We start from the raw sequence: 22,634 nt of genomic DNA, 5'->3' as shown, positions 1-22,634 counted from the left end.
CCCAGCATGAAACCCTAGCCACCTCTCATCCTCTGTACCCCAATCCTGAGGCTCCACGCTGCTGACACCCATGTGCTTCTGCCTCCTTCACGCAAACGTTTTCCTCTTGGCTACCTGTTCCCTAGAAACGATGGATTCCTGTTCCCAGCTTTCCCCCAACCCCCTGCCGCCGTAGTACATCTTATGCCACCACACTGAGGTCGAGTACACACCTACCATGCCTACCAAGGACACAGTTCTTGTAGTGTTCTGTGGAGCGGGTATGAATTACTATTTTGACTGTCACTACTAGCCCAAGATCACACCTTGTTAAGGGCTATGGGCCAGGTACGTCGATAAGCCATATCCCAAAACCTTAAGTAAAGCCTGAGTAAAACAGTACTCCTTAGACATTCTGTTTTAGGGGGTCCTGGGGTGGTTTGGTTTTGAAACAAGGTCTTGCTATGTGTCCTATTCCTCGACTCGCTCTTCTGCCTACGTCTCCCAAGTGCTTGGATTATAATGTACACTATTTTCTTTTTCTTCTTCTTCTGGTTTTTCAAGACAGGAGTTTTCTGTGTAGCCTTGGCTGTCCTGGAACTCAGAGATCCGCCTGCCTCTGCCTTCAAAGTGCTGGGATTTCAAGTCTTCTAGCGAGCATCATATAAACTGCTACATACTCCAGAACACTGCCATCTCCCTCATGAAGCAATGGTTACTTATCCCTCTTCTTCCTCCCAGAGAACAGTATCTTCCCCCTCTTCCCTCTGCCAGGAACCTCTCTATTCTCTCCGACAAAAAGAGACATGGTCAGGCTGTGCTGCCTGGATGCTCCTATCTGGAACATGGCCATGCCTGTGGCCCCTTGCCCTTGGCTGGCACTTAAATCCTTCCCCACCCCTCCTATAAATAGCCCACCACTCACTGGCTGCCAAGCCCTTACAGCAAGAGTTTCCATGAGGTCAGTTTCCCAGAGCAGCCTCTAAGCACTCAATATCCACACTTACCTCTCCTGGAGTCTTGTGGCTCGTTTGTCCTTGCAAGGGGCTATCTCGGGTGCCGTGTCTCCGTCGAGCAGGGGGTGTTGGGACCTGGGTAGAGGCTGAAGGTAGAGCCTTCCCTAAGCTCTGGGCCATAGATTCTGAAGTCTGACTTGAGAGAGAGGTAGTAGTTGACTCCACTTTGGATTTAGGAGGGGCAAATCTCTTCCTGTTCAAAGGCTTAATGGGCGGGGGAACCATGGAAGATGTGGGCTGGCTGGAGACCATCGGTACCTTCTCCAGTCTAGACTTGACTGGTGTCTTTCCTGGGGGACTTTCTCCAGCTACCCTGGTACTTGGAGGTGGAGGTTTTTCCTCTTCCTGGGACCTGCCTGCCCGGGTGGTCTCCATGAACATGTCCTTCAGGGAGAAATACACCTGCTCTGAGCTGCGGCTTGGAACAGGGGTGGGTGCAGGGACTGGGACAGGGGCCGGGGCCAGGGCTGGGGCGGGGACCGGGGCAGGGGCGGGGGCGGGGACATCCTGGACCTTGTCTTGAATGCCCAGGACAGAGGCTGTCTTCCTGGTGCTTTCTATCCCAGGCCCCCGTGCTACCCGGCCTCTGGGCTGGGTCTGAGCTGGCTGTGTATCCGTGGACTTCTCCCTTCTACTGGAGTTGGGTTTGTCTGTACTGGGGACGACGTTTTCTGAAGAGCACTGGCTCCCTTCTGCCTTTTCTAACTCCAGCTTCTGCTCTCCTGGTTTAGATTCCTCATCCTTCCTTTTCTTCTTAGCCCCAGACTCCTTTGGAGGGCTGTTCTGAGGCCCCAGTTCCATGACCTCGCAGATGTATGTCAGCAAGCCACGCTCTTCGTCTTCCCCGTTCTCTGGAGCAGGCTCCCCATTGGTGGGCGCCTCTCCAGGAGCAAAACTGTTGATCAAACCCAACCCCGGGTGCTGAGCAGACTCAGTCTCTCCTTCCTGCCAAGCCGCTGAGGAGCCTTCCTCCATTTCCCTGACTGGCGTGGAGAGGACAGCCTCTTCGACTCCACTCAGTCGGCGCTTTCTTTGGAAGCGGTCGGGGCTGATCTTGCGAAGAAGCGTGTCAGCCTCCCCTGAAGCCTCTTTTCCATGCTTCCAGCTCTGCTCAATCTCCCTCATCTTGGCTGCAGCCTTGCGCTTCAACTTGGCGAACCAGCGCTGGTGAATCTTGTACTCCGTCATAGTGCCCACCTCTAGGACCCCTGAGCAGGACACGATGCCCTTGGTGTTCCGGGCAGAGGCTTGGTAGATGGCAGCATCTTCTTCCTGACACCTAGAGGTAGGAGCATGAGGCGCCATCTCTCCCCGCTCCTCCCCACAGCCAGAGTCTCTGGCATTGACCACCGGCTCCCTCCCAATCCAAGTCGTGCCCTACTTTAGGCGTCATGAATTTCCTCAGCTACAACGGAGGAAACTGAGGCCACAAGAGGACAGCTGACCAAGGTCATGCTGTCCCAGGAGGGATTAGACTCGGGGCCCAGAAGAGCTCCCTTCAGAAGCAGGTGACCAACACAGCCCTGAGAGTAGTAATGACGGCACTGTTGCTTTTCCTGGCTGCTGACCTCATGGAAAAGGTTTCTGAGGGTCAGGGCCTCCTCTGGTTGCACTCACTTGTGGCTGTCAGAAGCACGTCTGCCCTGGCCTGGGGAGATCCCAGACACTGGCAGAAAGCACAGTTCACCAGGTAGATCAACTCAGTAGTAGAGCCCTGCCCTCTAACTCCAGAGAGTGCCTGGGCGTTTCCACCCAGCTGACTCCAGGTCTGATGGCAGGATCCAGCGCAGGGCCCTCGGGAGGGCAGAGAGCCATGCCGGCCCCTCTCCCTCACCTGTACAGCTGCAGGGTGTGACGGTTGCCTTGATGAGTGATCTCGTATTTTGGCAAGCCACAGTAACGGTCCAGTTCTATGTCATCCTTGTACCAGGTCACCTCTGGCTCTGGGTATCCTGACAAGGAAGCAAGAGATTGAATAATAGTAGGTGAGATCCAAAGTAGTGGGAGGAGACGCAGAGGCAAGGGCTTCGAGCTGTCTGAAGAGACTGGACGGTTCCAGTGCCCCGGGCCCTCCGGAGGCACTGTCCCTGTCACTCAGCTCAGCTTCAGAAAGTAGGATCTGTCAAAGCAGAAAGCATTCTCCCCTCTGACTGAAAGGATGAGAACTAGGGGGAAGAGACTTCTTAGCTTTCAACTAGAAGAGAGATCTTTTATTTATTCACTTATTTGTTTATTTATTCATTTATTGGTCTCTTTGAAACTGGGTTTCTCTGTGTAGCCCTGGCTATCCTGGAACTCACTCTGTAGACCAGGCTGGCTTCAAATTCACAGGGATCCACCTGCCTCTGCCTCCAGAGTGCTGAGATTAAAGGCACATGACACCATCACTTGGCTTATTATTATTATTATTAAGACAGGGTCTTTCTATATAGGCCTTGCTGTCCTGGAACCATGTAGACTAGGCTGGCCTTGAACTCACAGAGCCCTGCCTGCCTCTGCCTCTGAGTGCTGGGATAGAGATGTGCGCCACTGCACCTGAGCCTGCAGAAGCCGTCTGTGGAGCTTTTTATGCCTTGTCTTCCATCTCTACTCCTGTTTCCTCTGCTACACTTGAACTGTCCGTCGAAGTCAACTGTGACGTGCACATTGCTAAATCGCTCGTTGATCCTTAGGCCTGACTGCCTACTTCCTAGACTGGCTTTAGCTGCTCAAGGAGCAGCAAGGACCCCCTGCTGTTGCAACCTCTAGTCCAGCCCTCTCCTCTCAACTCCAGACTGTACATTGACTTCATATCTGCACTTGACGGCCTAGCAGGCCACAGGTGTGACCCATCCGACTCCTTATCCGTATCCCAAGCCTATTCACACACAGCTCAGTAAGGGGACAACCCATCCCCCAGTGTGGCTCAGGCCACAGCCCCGAGTCCTCCTTTTTCCTTTCTTCTCACACTCACCCTGTCAGATAGTCCTACAGGCTCACCCTTGGGAGCAGACCCAGGATCTGACCATTTCCTGTCACATCCTAGTCCCCACCACTTTCATGCCCCACTTGGGTCCCAGGGAGACCTTCCTTGATGGCCTCGCTGCCCCTGTCGTGGCCTCTCTTCAATTGGAAACGCCACAAGCAGAGTGTGACTTCAGATCCATCTACTCTCAGCCACACTCAGAGCACCCCAGGAGCCCCACCTCACACAGGCACACACAGTCTGCACCCTGTCGCTGTGGCAGTGACCTGATCTCATCTCCCTCTCCCATTTGTGAGCCGCACCCCCGCCTCAGTCTTGCTGGCTCACACTAACAGCCCAGGAGGCCACATCCTGCGCCACTCTGCTTCCTGTCTAACTCCTCACAGAGGCCTTCCAACAGCCTGTGCGAGCCTGTGGCTCTCTCCCCTCAGCCTTGCTGTCCTCCCTCGTCTTGCATCTTTCTTCCTAGAGCACACTGCCATGAGACACACTGAGCTTGTTAATTTGTGTGTGTCCTGTCTGTCACAGTGTGCCCATCACAGAATATCGAATATTGGCTTCGTGACAGCGGGGACTTATCTGTGTTCGTCAATGCTGCATCCCCAGTTCCTAGAATAGTGCCTGGTAATGCAATCCACAATAAGTAAATATTTACCAATGAATACATCAACTGTATGGAGAACTATGGTCCAGAGAAAGAAGCGAGCTCCTTGGCTGGGGATTTGGTCTTGGATCAAGTAATACTGAAGGCATGGGTGCATACCCCCAGTCACCAGCCCCTCCCCTTCCCGCCACTAATCACACCTTAGCTTAGCTCCTTGGCCATCTCTCCTACTAGACCCAAGACTCAAGTGGGCAGGAGCCATCCTGTGTTCACTACCGTATCTCTATCGCCTGCACCAGTGCCTGCATAGCGGTTCCTCCATAACCCCCTGTCAGAGGAGCAAGCAAAGGAGTAAGGAACAGGAAACAAACCCACGGGAGCCCCATCCGAGGCATATGAGGAAGGGCAAAGGGCAAGCAAGGGAAGTCGAACATCAGCGGGGAGCAGGGGAGGCAGGGCTACAGCCGGCTGGGCCAGGAACAAACTGGGCTGTGCTGGCTGTAAACTGAGCCCTGTGTTTCCACTGTGCGCTAAAGCCCTGGGTTACATCACTGTGCGTGTGGCTAGGGCAAGCACAGGTGCTCTCACCATCTTGTGGGATGATCTCACCCACCAGGGCCTTGGAGTCTTCTGCCTCATGACCTGCCCGGGAGGGACATCCTCAGCCTGCAGTCCAAGAGAGGCTGGAGTGGGGCAAAGGCCTGGGACAAGGAGGGGAACAGGGAGTGGCCTACACAGCTGAGCCTGAGCCACAGGAACACCCCATAATTCTGCCAATAATGGGGATCAGGGCTTCATAGCAAGAGTGGCTTTGAAGCTGGGCGGTGGTGGTGCACGCCTTTAATTCCAGCACTTGGGAGGCAGAGGCAGGCTGATTTCTGAGTTCAAGGACAGCCTGGTCTACAAAGTGAGTTCCAGGACAGCCAGGGCTGCACAGAGAAACCCTGTCTTGAAAAACAAAACAAAACAAAACAAAACAAAACAAAACAAAACAAATGGCTTTGAAAACAAGATTATTTGTAACGTGCTGGTTACTTCCTGGGTGATGGTTACTATGTTATATAAATACACAAAAGCTCAAGAGGATTATGTCCTTAACTCAGCTCCACACATACTTCCATGCATGGTACACATATGCAAACACACACGCAAACAGAGGGAGAGGGAGAGGGAGAGGGAGAGGGAGAGGGAGAGGGAGAGGGAGAGGGAGAGGGAGAGGGAGAGGGAGAGGGAGAGGGAGAGGGAAAGGGAGGGAGAGGGAGGGAGGGAGGGAGGGGAAAAGAGAGAGAGAGAGAGAGAATGAACTCTGGGAGAGTTCAAAATAGAACCTGAGCCTGTAGCTTTCCCCTGCCCCTTCACAGCCTATGGTCTGCTGCACAGCTAGCAGGCTCACCTAGGGAACCCAACTTGGACACCCACTGTCTTTTCCAGTCACTCCTAATTTAAAGAAACTCAGAGTCAGACAAATAGGAGTTTAGAGTTTTAAGAGAACTAACTGTCAGATATGGAATTTTCCCTGGTTCCTCTGAACTCAAATTGCTCACATTTATTGAGGAAGACTTAACTGTGTGCCAGAAGCCAAGAGACAGTCCTCACGCATGTCCCATCTACTCTCAGATCAGAATGCTCCTAAGGATGTAGTCACAATCCCCAGTACAAGACATCGAGACCCACACCCAAGGTTTAGAGCTCTTGCTGCACTTGCAGAAGCCTGGAGTTCAGTTCCCAGACCCCACGCAGTCCTGCAAAACCACCTGAAACTCCAGTTCCAGAGACTCTGGCGCCCTCTTCAGGCCTCCTAGGGCGCTGCTACACACATGCTATACATAATATTCTGGAGCATACATGCATTAAAACAGTTAAAGGCTTTTTTAAGTAAGGGAAATGAAAAGGAAATTAAGGCTCATGAGTTAAGACTTCTACAAAAGTCACCAGTGAGGAAGCAGAAGGGCCCAGACTCCAATCCCTCTCTGCTATGCAGTGAGCGCTGTGATTCCTGCTTCACACAGGAGAAAAGCAAGCCCCACCGGAGCTAAGGGAATTACTACCCAGGGCTACATGGCTGTCAAATGACATAGAAACTTCCCTTCTCTAGCATTCTTCCCAATGAGGACTCTAGGGCCAGTGTATAACATTTTGCACCTAAAAGTCCTCATATTAGACTTATTTGCCCAAAATAGGATTCTTTCTCTTTTCTTTCTTTCTTTCATTCAATAAATGTGGTTCTTATCACAGATTAGGTCCCTGGCTTCAACCTACCTACCTCTGATGTTTTCTTCTTCTGCCTTAGCATGTGAATAAGCACATACGTGCACATACACACCCCAATACAGAATGCACCCCAGAACTGAAGAGAGTAGATGGGGAGGCCACCACACTGGGCAGAGATGAGCAGTCTCAGACAGTAACATTCCAGCCTAAAGAGGCCTGCAGGAGCCAGGAGTCAGATGGCCCAGCCACTGTCTGTCCCCACAGTGAGTGAAAGAATGCTGTAGGTCTTGTGTTCCTGCTCCAGGTCCGCAGGGGTTTCCCTCCCAGAACAGCCAGTTCCCTGTTCTCCTGCTACAGCTAAATCTTCCTCCCCGAGACAAAGTTCCAACCATAAGGAAAACATCATCTTCGCCTGGCAAGGTCCCAGAGTCGGGGCTGACACATCCTACCTCTGTTGGGGGAGGGAATGCTTCTCCCAGGGAGGAAGAACAACTGCCTCCGCTAAGACAAGCAGAGACAGCAGCAGCCTTACACAAAGGCCAGTCTCAGCCACTGATCAGCCAAGAACACCTCTAGACTGAGATCGAATGTCTAACGCTGTCTCCCCAGTTCCTGGCACCCTCCTGTTTCCCTTCCCCCTTTCCCACAACCCACTCTTGGTGATACCATGGTGACCTCTTTCTAATCTGCTACAGAAAACTGAATGAACTCAGATCTGGGATCCATGTGGGATGAGGAGGGAACAACAGCGACTGGAGATGTGGATATTGTGGCTGCCCAGAGCCCTGACAACTGCACAGACTCAATTGGTAGGTGCGCCTCAGTAGGAGACCATGGCTGGGCATCATGAGATACAGGGATAAGACAAAGAAACAAACAAACAACAACAACAACGTTGCTCCTGAAGTCCATGACATGGATTTGCTGGTGAAGGTGCTTCCTACCCAAGCCTGCAACCCAAGTCCCATCCCTGGGACCCACATGATGGAAGGACAGAACCAACTCCCAAATCATTCTCTGACATTCACACTATGGCATGTGGCACAAACACACACACATACATACATTTAAAAATAGTTATTCCTTTGGGCTCAGGGTTTTAAAACACTTGCTGTGTGAGCCTAATGACCTGAGCTCAAACCCTAGCATCCAGGATGGAAGGCGAGAACTGACTCCTGAAAGTTGTCCTCTGACCGCCACACATGTGCTTCAGTATGTCTGCCCCCATGCTCACATACATATCACACACATACATGTACTGCCTGGTTTTATGTGCCAACTTGACACAAGCTGGAGTTATCACAGAGAAAGAAACCTCCCTTGAGGAAATGCCTCCATGAGACCCAGATGTAAGGCATTTTCTCAATTAGTGATCAAAGTGTGAGTGGTGCCATCCCTGGGCTGGTAGGCGTGGGTTTTATAAGAAAGCAAGCTGAGCAAGCCAGGGGAAGCAAGCCAGTAAGTAACATCCCTCCATGGCCTCTGCATCAACTCCTACCTCCAAGTTCCTGCCCTGTGTGAGTTCCTGTCCTGACTTCCTTTGGTGATGAACAACAATGTGGAAGTGTAAGCTGAGTAAATCCTTTCCTCCCCAACTTGCTTCTTGGTCATGATGTTTTGTGCAGGAATAGAAACCATGACTAAGATAATACACATACACACACACATACCATATATACCATACACACATATCATACACACATGCACACATACATACACATGCACACACATATCATACACACATCATGCCACATACATGCATGCACACATACATACCATACACACAGATACACACACATAGCACAGTACACATATCACACACACACCACAGTACACACATATCACACACACTAAGAATAATAATTCCTCAATTGCTTCTTTGGGTTGAGCTTGAGGCGGAAAAGACTCCCATGGGGAGATTGAGAGCATTCAATAAAACGTCCCAAGATTCTGTACACCAAACTGGAGTCTGGCAAGTCCACACTGATTCTGAGAAACCATGGCGCCCCATGCCTGCTTTCCCTGAGGCTCCTCATACAGGTCCCCACAGCAGATACTGCCACTGCCCCACCCGAGCTGCTGCTGAGATGAGCCAAGTGGAAAAGATACTAATTTTGTCATCAACATGGCCAGGGGTCAGGGAGGTCCTGTGGCAAGTGAGTACTGTGGCAGTTCCTGAGAGGCACAAGCAAGTCCCACATGCACCCTGTCCTTACAAATCTCACGATCCCAGAGGAAAAAAATATGGCAAAGTAACTGAGCGACGGAGGATGAAGCAGGGACTCTCCTGGAAGTGCTGAGGCTGGCCCAGAAGTTGGGGAGAGGAGGCATCGGCCAGACACAGCAGCAGTGGCCTCTAGGTAGCAGAATGGACATGCAAAACAGAGGAGAAGGGGAGACATGAGACAGAGAGACAGACACAGAGATGGACACAGACAGATACACCGACACAGAGAGAGACAGAGAGATGGGGTTCAGGGGAGACAGGGAGAACAGAAAACAAGAAAAATAGGACTTTGTAAAGTCCCAAAACTTTGTAAACAGGAAGGATAGAGGCACATAGGAGGTGAAGCACAGTCAGAGCCACGCTCAGGACCTGAGTCAGAAGTGGCAGAAACTGACAACTAGCCAGAAAACCCCCCATAGGGCACAAGACTGGTGACGGGTGGAGAGGGAAGAGGGGAGGCTAAAATGTTTTTAAAAACACAGTCTCAAAAAAACAAAAAACAAAACAAAACAAAACAAAAAAACCCAACCAAATAAACAACACAATGCTGGTCCTGGTGGTGTGTGCACACCTGAAATTGCTGCACTCAGAAGCCGGAGGGAGATCTCCAGTTGGAGGCCAGCCTGGGCTACGCATTAGCACCCTGTCCTAAAACAAAAACTTGTGAGTGTGGATGGGGTGCACCCTTAATCTCAGCACTCAGGAGGGATTGATAATTGTTAATTACTATTAATGGCAATAATTAATAACTTGGGAGTCAGAGACAGGCAGATCCTTGTGAACTCAAGACCCACCTGGCCTGTACAGTGTGCTGGCCAGCAGAAGATACACAGTGAGACCCTGTCCCAGAGGGCAGCAGCAGCAACAAGCCAGGTAGGATAGCTCACACCTACAATCCCAGATCGCTGGAAGGAATACACTGCTGTGCTTTGATGAGTGTCTTTTAGTATAATTTGAAACCTTCACCTACATACATGTATTAATTGAATAGAATAAAATTTCATTTCCTTGGAGACAGGGTCTCATTGCATCCCAAGATGGCTTCAAACTGACTGTGTAACAAAGGGTTACACAGTAAAATTTATATCCTCCTGTAAATTTATGGCCCTCCTGCCTCCACCTGCAGAGTATGGGAAACATAGAAATGCCCCTCCACAGATTTATCGGTGCCGGAGGACAAAGCCATAGTCTCATACACGCTATGCCAGGACTCTACCAACTGAACTGCATCCCCAGGCCTGACTTTTTTCAAAGATAATTATGAACATTCTACATAAAGCAGTACATGAGGGATCATGGAGTGAAGTTGTTTTCTAAGAAATCAGTGCTGGAGACTCAGCCGGAGGCAGCACCACAAAGGCTCAGCCAGAGGCAGTGCATCAGGGAAAGCAACCAGGTCCTCGCCCTTGGGCAGCTCATCTTGCCTCTTCAAACTCCCGCCTCTGCAAAGGTGGACTAGCAATAACAGAACTTCGCAGGGGTTCGGGAGAATTCAGTTGCAACACACCATGTCACACAAAGATAAAGGGTACAGAGAAGCCAGTGTCTCTCTAGCAGATTTGCTGCTGGTGGCCTGGTAATTGAGACAACTATCCATAAGGGGGGTGGGGGTAGGGAACAATCCCAAAGAATTTGTTTACCTGGCTGGGCTAACCAAGTCCCTTCAGGATTAGGGAGTGTGACATTTAGAAACCTATCAAGCTGTTGACTAACTGAAAAACAAAACAAAACAAACAAACATTCAAACAAAAGGAACAAACAAAGCACTGTGTTCTTGGAGGCACATGGGTCTGGCGCTTTGCAATGGTGACTTTGCAGCTGAAGGTGAGTAGGCCTTGGGGCAGGTCAGGATGGGGCAGAGGGCAGCTGGGCCGGGAGACATGGGAAAGGAACAATCTTGGAACCAGTGTCCCAGCACTCATGACCTGGTCCCCTCAGGTGTCACAGGGCTTCCTACTTAAAGGCCATGGGGAGCTCACTGGAAAGCAAACAGTTGTGGCCTTGCTTCCAAACAAGCAAGGCACCTGCAGGGTGCTAAGTGTTATCCCAATGGCTCTGCAGGTATTGACCCTCTCAGCCTCCTAACGCAGTGAAGGGGTAGCAATCTGCTCCAGTACCAGGTACTAAGAAGGGGGTGAAGGGAAGGTTCCAAGCCAGCTCCCTGCCTTCGGGATCTACAGTCCGAGTAACTACACTCTACATCCTCTAGGGCTGGATACTCCCAAGTCACAAACTGTTCAACTCTTCAATCATGTGTTTAAAAGATGGTTTCAAAGATCAGTCCTCCATACTCAGAGTATACTTGAAGGGGAAGGATCTTGGATGAGCAGAGTCTGGGGCTTCATTGTCTTTGTTTTCTGTTTTTTTGAAATGGGATCTCATGTAGCCTAGGCCTGCCTCAAACTCATTATGTAGCTAAGAATGACCTTAAATTTTTGATCTTCTTGTCCAAGTGCTGGGATTACAGACCCATGCCAGGTTCATGCATGCTAGTAGCACTCTACCAACTGACCAACTGAGCCCCAATCTTAGCTATGAACACAGGTTTTAAAGAAGAAAGGCAAAGCACACAGGCGTGCGCACGCGCGCACACACATACACACACACACACACACACACACACACACACACACACAAAACGTGTTTCCAGAAGGGAACACCAGCCCACACAGAGATCTAAACTGAGGGAAAAGTAAAAGCTAAAGACAACTTGCTTAATACATGAAACCCACCTCTCTCCTCCACGCCTATTCTAGCCTCCCGAGGCCCTGCTCCATGCAGGAGCCCTGATAGAGACCATGTCAACAGCATCATTACCTGTGACAATGCAGGTGAACCTGACGTCACTGTCTTCGGACACGGCACGGGACTTGAGTGTGGTCTCGAACAGTGGCTGGGTCTCCTCTGTGAGCTGAGCAATGATGGAGCAGAAGGTGCTCCTAGGAGAAGCAGAGACCATTTAGAGCCCTCCCTACAACTGGCACGCTGGCCTTGCCGAGCCAAGCACAAGTCTTACCATGTCTGTCAGTCACCTGCGGCCAAACTTCCTGGGCATACCTGAGCAAATCTTTACTCAAGAACGCCTGGGCTTCCTGGCCAGGTTGGGGTGGGTCCTAAAGGGCTGAATGGAGTCTTGACCCAGGGCTATTACAATAGGTAGCTGACAGCAGGCCAAGCTCCTGAGCACACTGGAGTACGATCCTATACATGCCTATCAAACCCTTACTGCGTGATGGTGGGGAGCTGGCTTCATAATCCATTTTCACCTCCAGGGAACCCAGTGTATAGGAGAGACATACATACGTGTAGACATGTCAAGCCTCGGAGATGGATCCGTAGCATAGCTCAGCCACACCAACGGGGAAAAGGCAGCTAACCCTCAAGGAGGCAGAGGTCCCGAAGGCATGGAACACTATCCTAGGGCTCAGGCTCAGAAGAAAAGTGCCGCCACTTATGAGCACAGGCCAGGGCCTTTGCCCTGAAGGAGACTCTACTTTATGGACTATCAAATGAATTTTGATGCCACATAGAGCTATGGGCTGGTACTAGCAAGCCAGTGTGGGTCCTCTGCTCCGTCTATGGACACCACGTACTGAACTGAACACAAGCCTGGCAATTGCAGGACTGCAGAGCCACAGACTGACTCCTGAACAAGCCAGAACTCAGGGTTCCCTGTGGTCAAGTCCTTCCTGCAGAACTCAGCTGAATCTGTGGGCTTATTATGTCTACCCCAGACTCACCAATAATCCTCAGGGCTTACAGTCCACTCCTTTCTGAGCACAGGAAACAGACCTCGGCACCAAACCCTTCCGTGGGCCAGCAAAGACAATGCATTCCCAGGCGTGAAGCTCAACCACATAGCCAGGCTGTGTGGTGCACAAGCTGTGCCCAGCCCTCCTCCCCTTCCCAGGCACACACTCCGTGAGCAGCAGCTGGGACGGTGAGGGGAAACATCAACAGAAGCAGAAGGAACCGTGGAGAAAGATAAATCACTCCAAGCTGCCTTTCTCTGGGCTGCAGAGGAAGGGGTGGACCCCTACAGCCAGATATACTTGCCCACAACTCTCCACTGGGTACAGAGTGAGAGGTGAGGGGACACAGACAGACAGTGTGTGACCCTACAGACTTTGCAGAGAGAAGGCACCGTGCTCAATGCATCTTTCCTGTAAACATTATCCTGTACTTGAGAAAGTTTGCATCTCAGGAAGTGTTTTGAATCAGGTAAGACTTCTGCATCTGTCGGTGGTGTCTAGGAATGCAGGAGCCCAGGCATGTGGAGAGTTAGCGGGAGTCTTCCCTTTAAGGCCCACCCAGGACAGGGATCTCTCTCTCAGATATCTGAGGACTGGACCAGGGTTACAAGGTGCATTTGGCAGCATCCTCTCACTGGGCATCGGCACCTCCCTTCCCCCTTGAAGTCATTTAGAAATAGAGAACCTCTTGGTAACTAGACTACCAACTCCCTGAACACTCAGGATGCAATATCTGGAAGTGTTTTTCTTTTTTCTTTCTTTTTTTTAGACAGTAGGTTAAGTGAGTCTAAAACTTGTGATCTACTTGCCTCAGCCTTCCAAGAACCTGTGATTTACAACCCTAAAAATGCTTCAAGTGTTTCTTTTTTATTTCTTTCTTCCACTTTTTCTTTCTTCTGCCACCTTTTCGTTTTCTTCTTCTTCTTCTTCTTCTTCTTCTTCTTCTTCTTCTTCTTCTTCTTCTTCTTCTTCTTCTTCTTCTTCTTCCTCCTCCTCCTCCTCCTCCTCCTCCTCCTCTTCCTCCTCCTCCTCTTCCTCCTCCTCCAAGACAGGCTCTCACTAGATAGACCAGACTGTCCTCAAACTCAAAGAGATCCACCTGCCTCTGCCTCCCAACATGTACCACTGCACCTGATTTGAAGATGTTTCTTGTTGCTGTCAGACTAATAGCAATTTCTGATTTTGGAGAACTTCCTAGAAAATTCTAAGCTAAATATAGCCCAACTGCTGTATATCCTTTTTTTAAAAAAGGATTATTTACTTTTATGTACATGAGTACACTGTCACTGTTACCAGACACACCAGAAGGTGGCATAGGATGTCCATTACAGTTAGTTGTGAGTCACCAGGTGATTGCTGGGAATTGAACTCAGGACCTCTGGAAGATCAGTCAGTGCTCTTAACCACTGAGCCATCTCTCCAGCCTCCACTGTATACCCCTATTACATTATGTAAGTTGTTTTTGTTTGAGTTTTGTTTGTGGCAAACTTGGGGTTTTATTAAATTTATGTATCTATTTTGTGTGAGAGCAAGAGTGAGTGTGTGTATATGGAGAGAAAGGGTGGCCTCTATGTATGTGGAAAGAGAATATGAGACTGTGTGAGAGGAAAGGGTGGGGGCCAAGGGGGTCACGGCACACATGTGGCAGTCAGAGGGCAGCTTGTGGTTTTCTTTTCATCTTTATGTAAGTTCCATCCGGAGCTCCATCACTAGGCTTGAAACCCAAGCGAGAGCCTTGAGCTGCTTAAGAGTCCTTCTACCTTGTCTTACTCTCTGGGACTTTTGTTTCTTGAGGCAGGATCTCAGTGTGTAGCCCTGGCTGCCTAAAAGTTTCTATGTAGGCCAGGCTGGGTCAGGGAAAGCCACCCTATATTGCCCTGTTCTGTTGACCACACAGGACTTCCGGTTGCCACAGCTTTCTGTCCCTGTCCTCCACTCTGTTGTGGACTAGACTCCAGGTGTAATTCATCCAGGTGCCTGAGAAATGGGAAATCCACACACATCTGGTAAAAGTCTTTGCAACCATGACATTTCCAAGTCCTTCCAGTTCCATGATTTGGTAATGGTATCATGGCTAATATGTATTTCGAAAGAATCCCAGAATTGTTGATGTTCCCGCAATGTTCCAAGGAGCCTAACCCTGACCTATTGTGTGCTGCTTGCCTTCCAGTGAAGGCCCCACACACACACCTCCACACATCACTCTGAATCATGTGAGCTATCCTCCCTTTCTCCCCCACCAAAGTTTCCTCTGTGTTCATCCCTGTCAAGGACCAACCACATTAGCTAAGATCTCACTCATCATGCCTGAAGATATGAGGAATTATTCAGAAACCAGTTGGCTAGTCAGAAATCTTTCCCTGTGTGAAAAAAACAAAAACCCATAGCCAACTCTCCCAAACCTCCCATCTGGGATGGGGCCCAACTGGTAAGATGCAACCAGAAAATGGTCCTGCTCTGGTGTTTATAGTTCATCTGGTGCTGAAATGTTGTCTCCAGGTTGGCAGGTGAAAGGGCAGCTTTTCAGCCAGCAAACCTTGACCACAGACTTGCTCAGGCTCTGAACTGACTCCCCAGAGCCTGAGAATGAACAAGTCAGTAAGGTGGCCTCTAATCTTGAAGAGTTCTGGGTTGCTGAGGGTGTGTGGGGAGCAACGAAAAGAAAAAATGTGAAGGAAGAGAAGGTGGCAGCTGAAGTTCCAGGATGGCAGGATTAACATGTAAGAGGCAGGGGCCACTATCACAGGAAGATGGATACGGTATCCAAAGCCAGGCACCGGGCTCCTGTGGCTGGTGGCTGCCTGTTCCATCCCCAAGATGTCCGTTCCAAAGGCAGAGGGAGGGCTATCAATGCAAGCATCTCAACAGTTCCTGCCCATATCTTTATTCTTGAATCCCAGGCCCATGCAAGCATCAATTCTGGTCCCTATGCGACCCTTGCCCAAGTGAGTACTCTCTTCCGCCCTCCCCATCACCATCCAGACCTCCCTTCACCCCATGCAGCCTGGTTAGTGTACCGAGCAGTCATCCAGTGGCCTCTCAAAAGCAGTCGGAGAATGTAATGCAATATGCGTTTACCTTCCAGAGCTGGGGTGAGACAACCGGTTGCTTGATAAGCTAAGCAAAAACAGTAAATGGAATCATTAGGCCCAAAAGCAAGGAGAGGAGGAGGCAAAATCAACAACACTCACAGAGTATTAATCAGCCACCATCTGAGACCCAGAGGCCTTTCTATTAAAAGGGACCAGCTGTCTTAGTTGGCGGCTCCTGTTAGCAGCAAGTGTCCTCACCACTGGACACCAATATATCTGAAACGGAGAGCTCGTTAGGTGCAGCAGGGTCCAGGAAATCTGTTAGGCAGGATGGAGGTCCTTGGGGGCTGTGCTTTGAGAGAAAGGTATACATCAGGCGTGAGTGTCTCTCCCCAGGGGACACCTACGCCTGTTCCCCCACCCGCCCAGGGCATACCAGCCTTCGGGTGGCTGTGGCTTCAGTTCTTGCCTTTGAGAAAGAGCAGCAGCATTCCTGGAAATCCCCGCATGGACAGGTGGCTTGGAGAACACCCACCATTAATATGTTAAAGTCCGGTTAAAGAGCAAGGCAAACCAGCTGGGAGAGCGAGGAGGAGGGACACCAAGCAGTTAATTCAGCGGGAGCTAGAGACACCCAGCTCCCTGGATCCGGCATCCCATCCTGCTTAGGGTCCTGGGGCACAGACTAGAGCCTGCCTCCTCCTCTGGGGACAGAGACTCACTCACAAGTAATGGAGCATCAGTCCCTTGGTGGGAGCCATCTTTGACCTCTTCCTCCAGCAGATCTCAGGTCTTTGGAAGACGGCAAGAGCCACCCCACCCCTTCACTCTTTTTTATAGCACCCTAAGTCTGCTCGCTGGCACTCAGGGGAGCCCACGATCCTATCGCTTGATAACCCACCCTCTTTCCCTCCCTTGAGCACGGGTTTCTTGGATGCCACCAGCGTTCTTCCAAATCCCTAAGCTCCAGACCCGCCATCTTGAACTCTTCCTTCTCCTCTGTCCCACAAATCCAATCAACACTTCTTTCTCCTTTTCTAACACTCTCTCCTTGTTACTGTGCTCGGCTCTAGAGCCAGACAGCTCCATACTTAACAGCCCTCCTTATCAACGATCCCCTCGTAGGCTGTTGTTTGGGTTTTGTTTGGGTTTTGTTACTCTGCCTGCTTGTTTGGTTGGTTTGGGGGGAACAAGGTCTCATGAAACCCAGGTAGACTTCAAACCTACTGTGTAGCCAGAACTGGTTTTGAATTCCCAGTGATCCTTCTGCCTCAGCCTCCTTAGTGCTGGGATTACAGGTGTACAGCACCATAGACTTCACACACTGCTCTGTAGAAAACGCAGCAGTATACCCTCTGCAAGTATGTCTAGACTCAACTCGATGTCAACAAGGAAGATCCTCCCTGGTCGTCTTACAATCCCTTCCAACATCCAGGTTCTACTGCAGCCAAGCCCATCCCTAACTGGCAAGGTCACACCCAAGGCTACCATTTCTTGTCTCTCTTCTGTTGAGCTAACTCTTGCCCACACAGCCTTCAAAACATAGTGCTACCCATGCAATGGGTAATCGTGATTGTTTTTATGAGAGAAGGAGGCAGAGAAGAAAAGGAACAGCATTTTCAAATAGGAGGGGTTCTGCACCCCCCTGCCCCCAGTGGGAGTCACGGTTTCAGAAGAGCCAGGAAAAGGGCATGGACACACACACCGCAGGCACCTTTGTTTGGAGCCTTAAAAAAATCTGTGTGGGCACAACCTCCCTTAGTCCCGAGGTACTGGCCACCTCTGGCCTTCTCTGACCACACGCTACCTTTGTCCCTCTCCTTGGAACTGAGTGATTTCCCCTTGAGTCTGGACCTCCTCCCGCGGAAGGAGAGGCATTGGGCCAGTTTTCTAATTTACAACGGAAAATGGCAGGTTCCACCCCCACGTGGGCAAGAGCCAGTGAGTCCTCGCCGCCGCCCCCACTCTGGCTCTTCACACAGCTTTCTTTCCTGGCCCCGCAGTCACTCAGCTTTCACCTTGCATGTCTGTTTGTTATGGGTTTTTTTTGGGTTTTTTTCTAAGATTTTATTGGGGTGGGGGGACAGATAGGGGGTTTTCGGAGGGGAAACAGGAAAGGGAATAACATTTGAAATGAAAATAAAGAAAATATCTAATTAAAAAAAAAAAGGAGCTGGGCAATGGTGGAGCATGCCTTTAATCCCAGCACTTGGGAGGCAGAAGCAGGCTGATTTCTGAGTTCGAGGCCAGCCTGGTCTACAGAGTGAGTTCCAGGATAGCCAGGGCTATACAGAGAAACCCTGTCTTGAAAAAGAAGAAGAAGAAGAAGAAGAAGAAGAAGAAGAAGAAGAAGAAGAAGAAGAAGAAGAAGAAGAAGAAGAAGAGGAGGAGGAGGAGGAGGAGGAGGAGGAGGAAGAGGAGGAAGAGGAAGAAGAAAGAAGAAAGAAGAAGAAAGAAGAAGAAAGAAGAAGGAAGAAGAAAGAAGAAGGAAGAAAGAAGAATTAATTAATTAATTAATTAATTAATTTTCAAGACAGGGTTTCTCTGTGTAACCCTGGCTATCCTGGATCTATCCCTGTAGACCAGGCTGGGTTTGAACTCACAGAGGTCCACCTGCCTTTGCCTACTGGGTGCTGGGATTAAAGGCACGCTCTATTATTAAAGGTCTATTTCTATTATTTTAAAAGTGTGTGTGTGTACAGGTGCCTTAGGAGGACAGAGGGACAGAGGCATCAGATCCCCTGGAGCTGGAGTTGTAGGTGGTTGTGAGCCACCAAGTGTGGGTGCTGGGAACGGAGACCAGGTCCTCTGAAAGAGCAGCATACACTCTTAAGTGCTGAGCCATTACTCTAGCCTGATTTATATTATGTTTAGTCATGTGCACTGGGTGGGGAAGATGCCCAAATGTGTGCAGATGCCATCAGAGGCCAGAAGATGGCACCAGATCCCTTGAGCTGTAGTTACAGACAGTTGTGAGAAGCCCAACCTGGATCTTGGGAACCAAATCTTGTGTCCTCTAGAAAAGCAGGTAAGCTCTCTTAGCTGCTGAACCATTGTACAGGCCCCCGACCTTACATGTTAATCAGGCTGAGAATCTGAGGCCCCTGTAGGCACCAGGTCATCAGAGGGCAGGTCTTGTGGAGGCCTGGCTGACCAATCTGGAGCAGCAGAGCTTCTGGGTGTGTGGAGTGTGAGGTGGGCCAGGGAGCATCAGAGACAGCTAACATTGGAGCTGAAGGGTTTTAGAGTTTTGGTCATGCCTCTGTTGCAGAGTTGGAATTCAGGACTCAGAATAGGCCTTCTAAAACGGGGACAGGCATGGAAGCTGGGGGCCTCCCATCCTGCTGCTAGCCACCTATGCTGAGACATAAAAGGTTTGCAGAAAGTTCTGGCCCAATGCCTTAGTTTCTCTAACACCCTAGACAACCTGCCTTACCCAAGAGGAACAGCAGAGATTGTTTCAAAGTGGTTGGGAGCAATGCCATAGCCTTTATTTTCCCATGAAGCCGACAGAATTTGGGCCTTTGTGAATCAAGAGGCCAGGGACTTGACAAACTTCTGAGTGTCACACATAAGGTGGTCAGTCATTATTGCCTATTCTCAACTTCGATTCTTTAGAATACTCTAGCCTACCCACACACTATCCTCCCAGAGGGGTCAGCTCCTTACTGCTAGGAGAACAAAAAGATTGTCTATCAGTTAGGACAGCCACGTGGGAATATCTGCCTTGGACCTACATAGCCCTGGATATCCTTGAACTGAAATGAGACTAGAAATACCCCCGAGGACCATGGGGCAGGCAGGAAGTGTGGGACACATAGACTCTGGAGCCCCAGCCACATGGCAATTGTCCATAGCCCCCAGGGAAAGCCCAGCCTCAGAGCCCAAGGGAAGGACCCCTTAAGAGCTTCACAGCGAGCCAGGGGGTGGTGACATGCACCTGTAATCCAAGCACTTGGGTGCAGGGGCAGGCGGGTCTCTGAGTTCGAGGCCAGCCTAGTCTACAGAATGAGCTCCAGGACAGCCCGAGCTACACAGATTAACCCTGTCCCTCAGAACAAACAAACAAACAAACAACAGCAGCAGCAACAAAAACCAAAAAGAGCTCTGCAGGAGATCTACAAAAAAGGCAGACCCAAAAGATGTTGAATTCAAAATGGAGGGCAGAACTTGCTTCGCAGCCAAGACCCTGGGCTGGAGCTGGACAGAGCTAGTAAAGTCCTCAAAGGACCCCTTCTTTGTTTCTTGGGCTCCATTCACCTCCACAGGAAGTCAGTCATTTGAGGGGCAGCAGACTGTGCAACCCATCCTCCAACATAAGTCAGACCTTTCCATAGTGCTGGGAACTGTCCCTCCCCCAGCCTGAGCTCAGCCCACTTCACAATCCCTTTTTGGCCATAGGCTCTTCCAGAAGCCAAGCAAACCTGGCTGCTCTGGTCAGGACCCGTTTGGGTCTGTAGCCAGTTGGCAGGGGGTGGAAGAGTACAGGGGAAACTGTCCCAAGTCCAGGGCTAGAAAATCCTTTCCCACTGCTCCTACCCGGAGCCTTCGGATACCCAACAAGAATAGTCGTCTTACAGCATCCCCACTAAGGTCCAAGGACTCAAGCCAGACAAACTTTTCTCACTTCCCGCCCTCTGGCTGATACACTATAAAAATGTCTAACACAAGCTCATCCAGGAAACATCCCCAGGTCCAAGCCTCCAGCCTTGTTCCTAACAGCTCCGAACTCACTCCCCTCTGCCTGGCTTTCAAAGCATCCTTTCTTCCCTTCCTCCACTGCAACATCTCCAAGAAGAATCCTGCTTCCTTTTCTTCTCTTTGTTCACTGCTATTGACAAAGGCCAGATGCAGAAAGAAGTGATACCCAGATAAATCACTTAGCCTAGTGAGATAAGCGATAAGTCACAGTGACAAGTGAGAAGCACGAGGCTCTCACAGGGCAGGCTGCTTCACTAAGGAGCACAATAAATGTCCACATTTCCTTGCAGCATTCCACAGAGCCAACAACTGGGGAAATGGTGCCCTACCACAACCCCCAGCAACCCAGGAGCCTGGGTGAGTTTGACTTAGTCACAGTACCGGCCCTCAGTCCTACCCCAAACACGTGACACCATTTGCCGAGTTTTATGCAGAAACAGGTTCCGGTTACATTTGAACTTTTCCAACTCCAAGGTCAATAGGACTCTGACGATCCAGGAAGTGCCCAGGGCTTCTTTTCCTGACTGTCCTTCGAGCCTGTATGTATTTATTCTCTCTCTCTCTCTCTCTCTCTCTCTCTCTGAGCGGAGAGCAGAAGTCTGTAAATAGTGTCTCAGAGAAGCAAGTTACGCAAGCTAAATTTTGGTGCTAAGAAGTAACAGCCTACTCCAAGGCCCACCCTGTTACATTTCCTTTTGGAAAATGGGCTCAGGAGCAGAGGGAAGCTGAGCTGCCCACAAGGGGCAGGAAGTTCCTGTCTCCGTGTCTCCAGGGCGATGCACTTGTTCTTGGGTGTCTGCATCTTGTTCTTAGAGTGTCTTTTGCAAGGCTTGCCTAGTGTCTGTGTATCCTTTGCAACTAGGGATAACCTAGCTCCTAAAACAAAGCCTTCCAATGTCTCTTTCTGCAAGGCCAATAAAGGGTTCACCAGTCCCACCCCTCCTGTGCCAGTTCAACCCCTACTGGGTCCCACTGGGCAGGGCAATTGACTCCTTCTGAGCTTCAAGCCACAGATCCTCCCTAGATCCCCAGACAAGGCCAACAAACAGCCACCTCCTGGCACCTTCCTCTCAACCAGACACAACACAGTGCAGGAAGGCCAAAGCCCTAGGCCCAGGGGAGGAACTTCAGTTATCACAAGGCCGATCTCGGACTCTAAGCTAAACAGCCTCTAATGGCTCCCCCCACACCCATCAACCAGCAGTCCCCTCCTTTGAAGCCTGAGGAATTTCAGCCACTCTGGATCCCCTTATCACTAACTGTGGAATTCAGCCCTGGGGTTAGCTTGGTGTGGGCGAGGGAGATAAGGAAAGGGCCCCTGTAAAATCACTCCAAACTATGGCCTTTCCCCTCTTGGGCCACACATTTGAAACCCTGGGGCCCTCAAGGGACCAAAAGGGTACCAAGAGGGTCCTCAGGGCCTTAGGGTTGAGAAAGTTTGAGGGCCCCGGTTTTACCCAGGCCTCCAGATTTCAGAGTGCTTTTGAGAGCCTGGCCACACCCGGCCACCACCCAAAGGACAGAGCAGCCTGGGGCAACCCAGGGCCCTGGGCGACTCACCTAGCCTCTGGCCGCACGCTAAGCAAGTAGCTGCGACTGGCTGGGCCGGGCGTCCACACCGGCCCGTCGTCCTCGCTATCTCCACCAGCTCCTGCTCGACCACCCAGGCCCCAGCCCCGGCCCGCGGCCCTCCGCGACCCCATGGCACCGCAGCCCCTGCCTCCAGCCCCGGCTCCTGCCCGACTCTGACGCGCGCCCCTATTTATAACCCGGGGCTGCTGTCACCTGCTGCTGTCCCTCCCCCGGTTTAGGCAGCTACTCAGCCTAACCCGGGAGCCAGGGAGGCCTGCAGAGAAACTCCGTGAATGCCGACCCAGAGACAGAAAGAAAGGGTCCTTAGAACCCCAGCCTCCTCACAACTTTCTTCTGGCTTTCTTTCAGTTTTTAGAGAAACAAGTAGAACGAGGGTAGAGAAGAGTTCCTAGGGGAGGAGAGCTTAAGATAGATCCTGAAAGGGGCCACACTGACAGCCACCAGCCAGTGGTCTGTGGGCCACTACTTAAGACATACTCTGTCACCTCTATCAGTGACCTCCCTCTATCCAAAGGAGCCCAAGATTCCTGGGTATACATTGTGTGTCTCCCCCA

General features: G+C 50.7%; 1 protein-coding gene across 4 annotated transcripts in view; it reads right to left on the bottom strand.

The window, feature by feature from the left end:
- Alpk3 (alpha-kinase 3) overlaps positions 1-22,351 on the bottom strand; it is a 48,144-nt gene extending 25,793 nt beyond the window's left edge. Inside the window, exons 1-5 of one of the 4 annotated variants that reach the window (XR_001785466.2) lie at positions 22,048-22,351; positions 15,833-15,871; positions 11,820-11,941; positions 2,830-2,947; positions 987-2,274 (exon numbers count right to left, since the gene is read on the bottom strand). Coding sequence is in view for 3 of the 4 variants with exons in the window: in NM_054085.2 (NP_473426.2) it covers positions 987-2,274; positions 2,830-2,947; positions 11,820-11,941; positions 15,833-15,871; positions 22,048-22,190 (1,710 nt within the window). In the remaining variant the exon portion in view is untranslated. The other 3 variants (NM_054085.2, XM_017321935.2, XM_017321936.2) reach the window with 3 other exon arrangements.
- Between the last annotated feature and the right edge of the window lie 283 nt (positions 22,352-22,634).

Source organism: Mus musculus, chromosome 7, assembly GCF_000001635.26.
Source record: "Mus musculus strain C57BL/6J chromosome 7, GRCm38.p6 C57BL/6J".
Classification (NCBI taxonomy): domain Eukaryota; kingdom Metazoa; phylum Chordata; class Mammalia; order Rodentia; family Muridae; genus Mus; species Mus musculus.
This window is presented reverse-complemented; position numbering and strand designations above follow the sequence as displayed.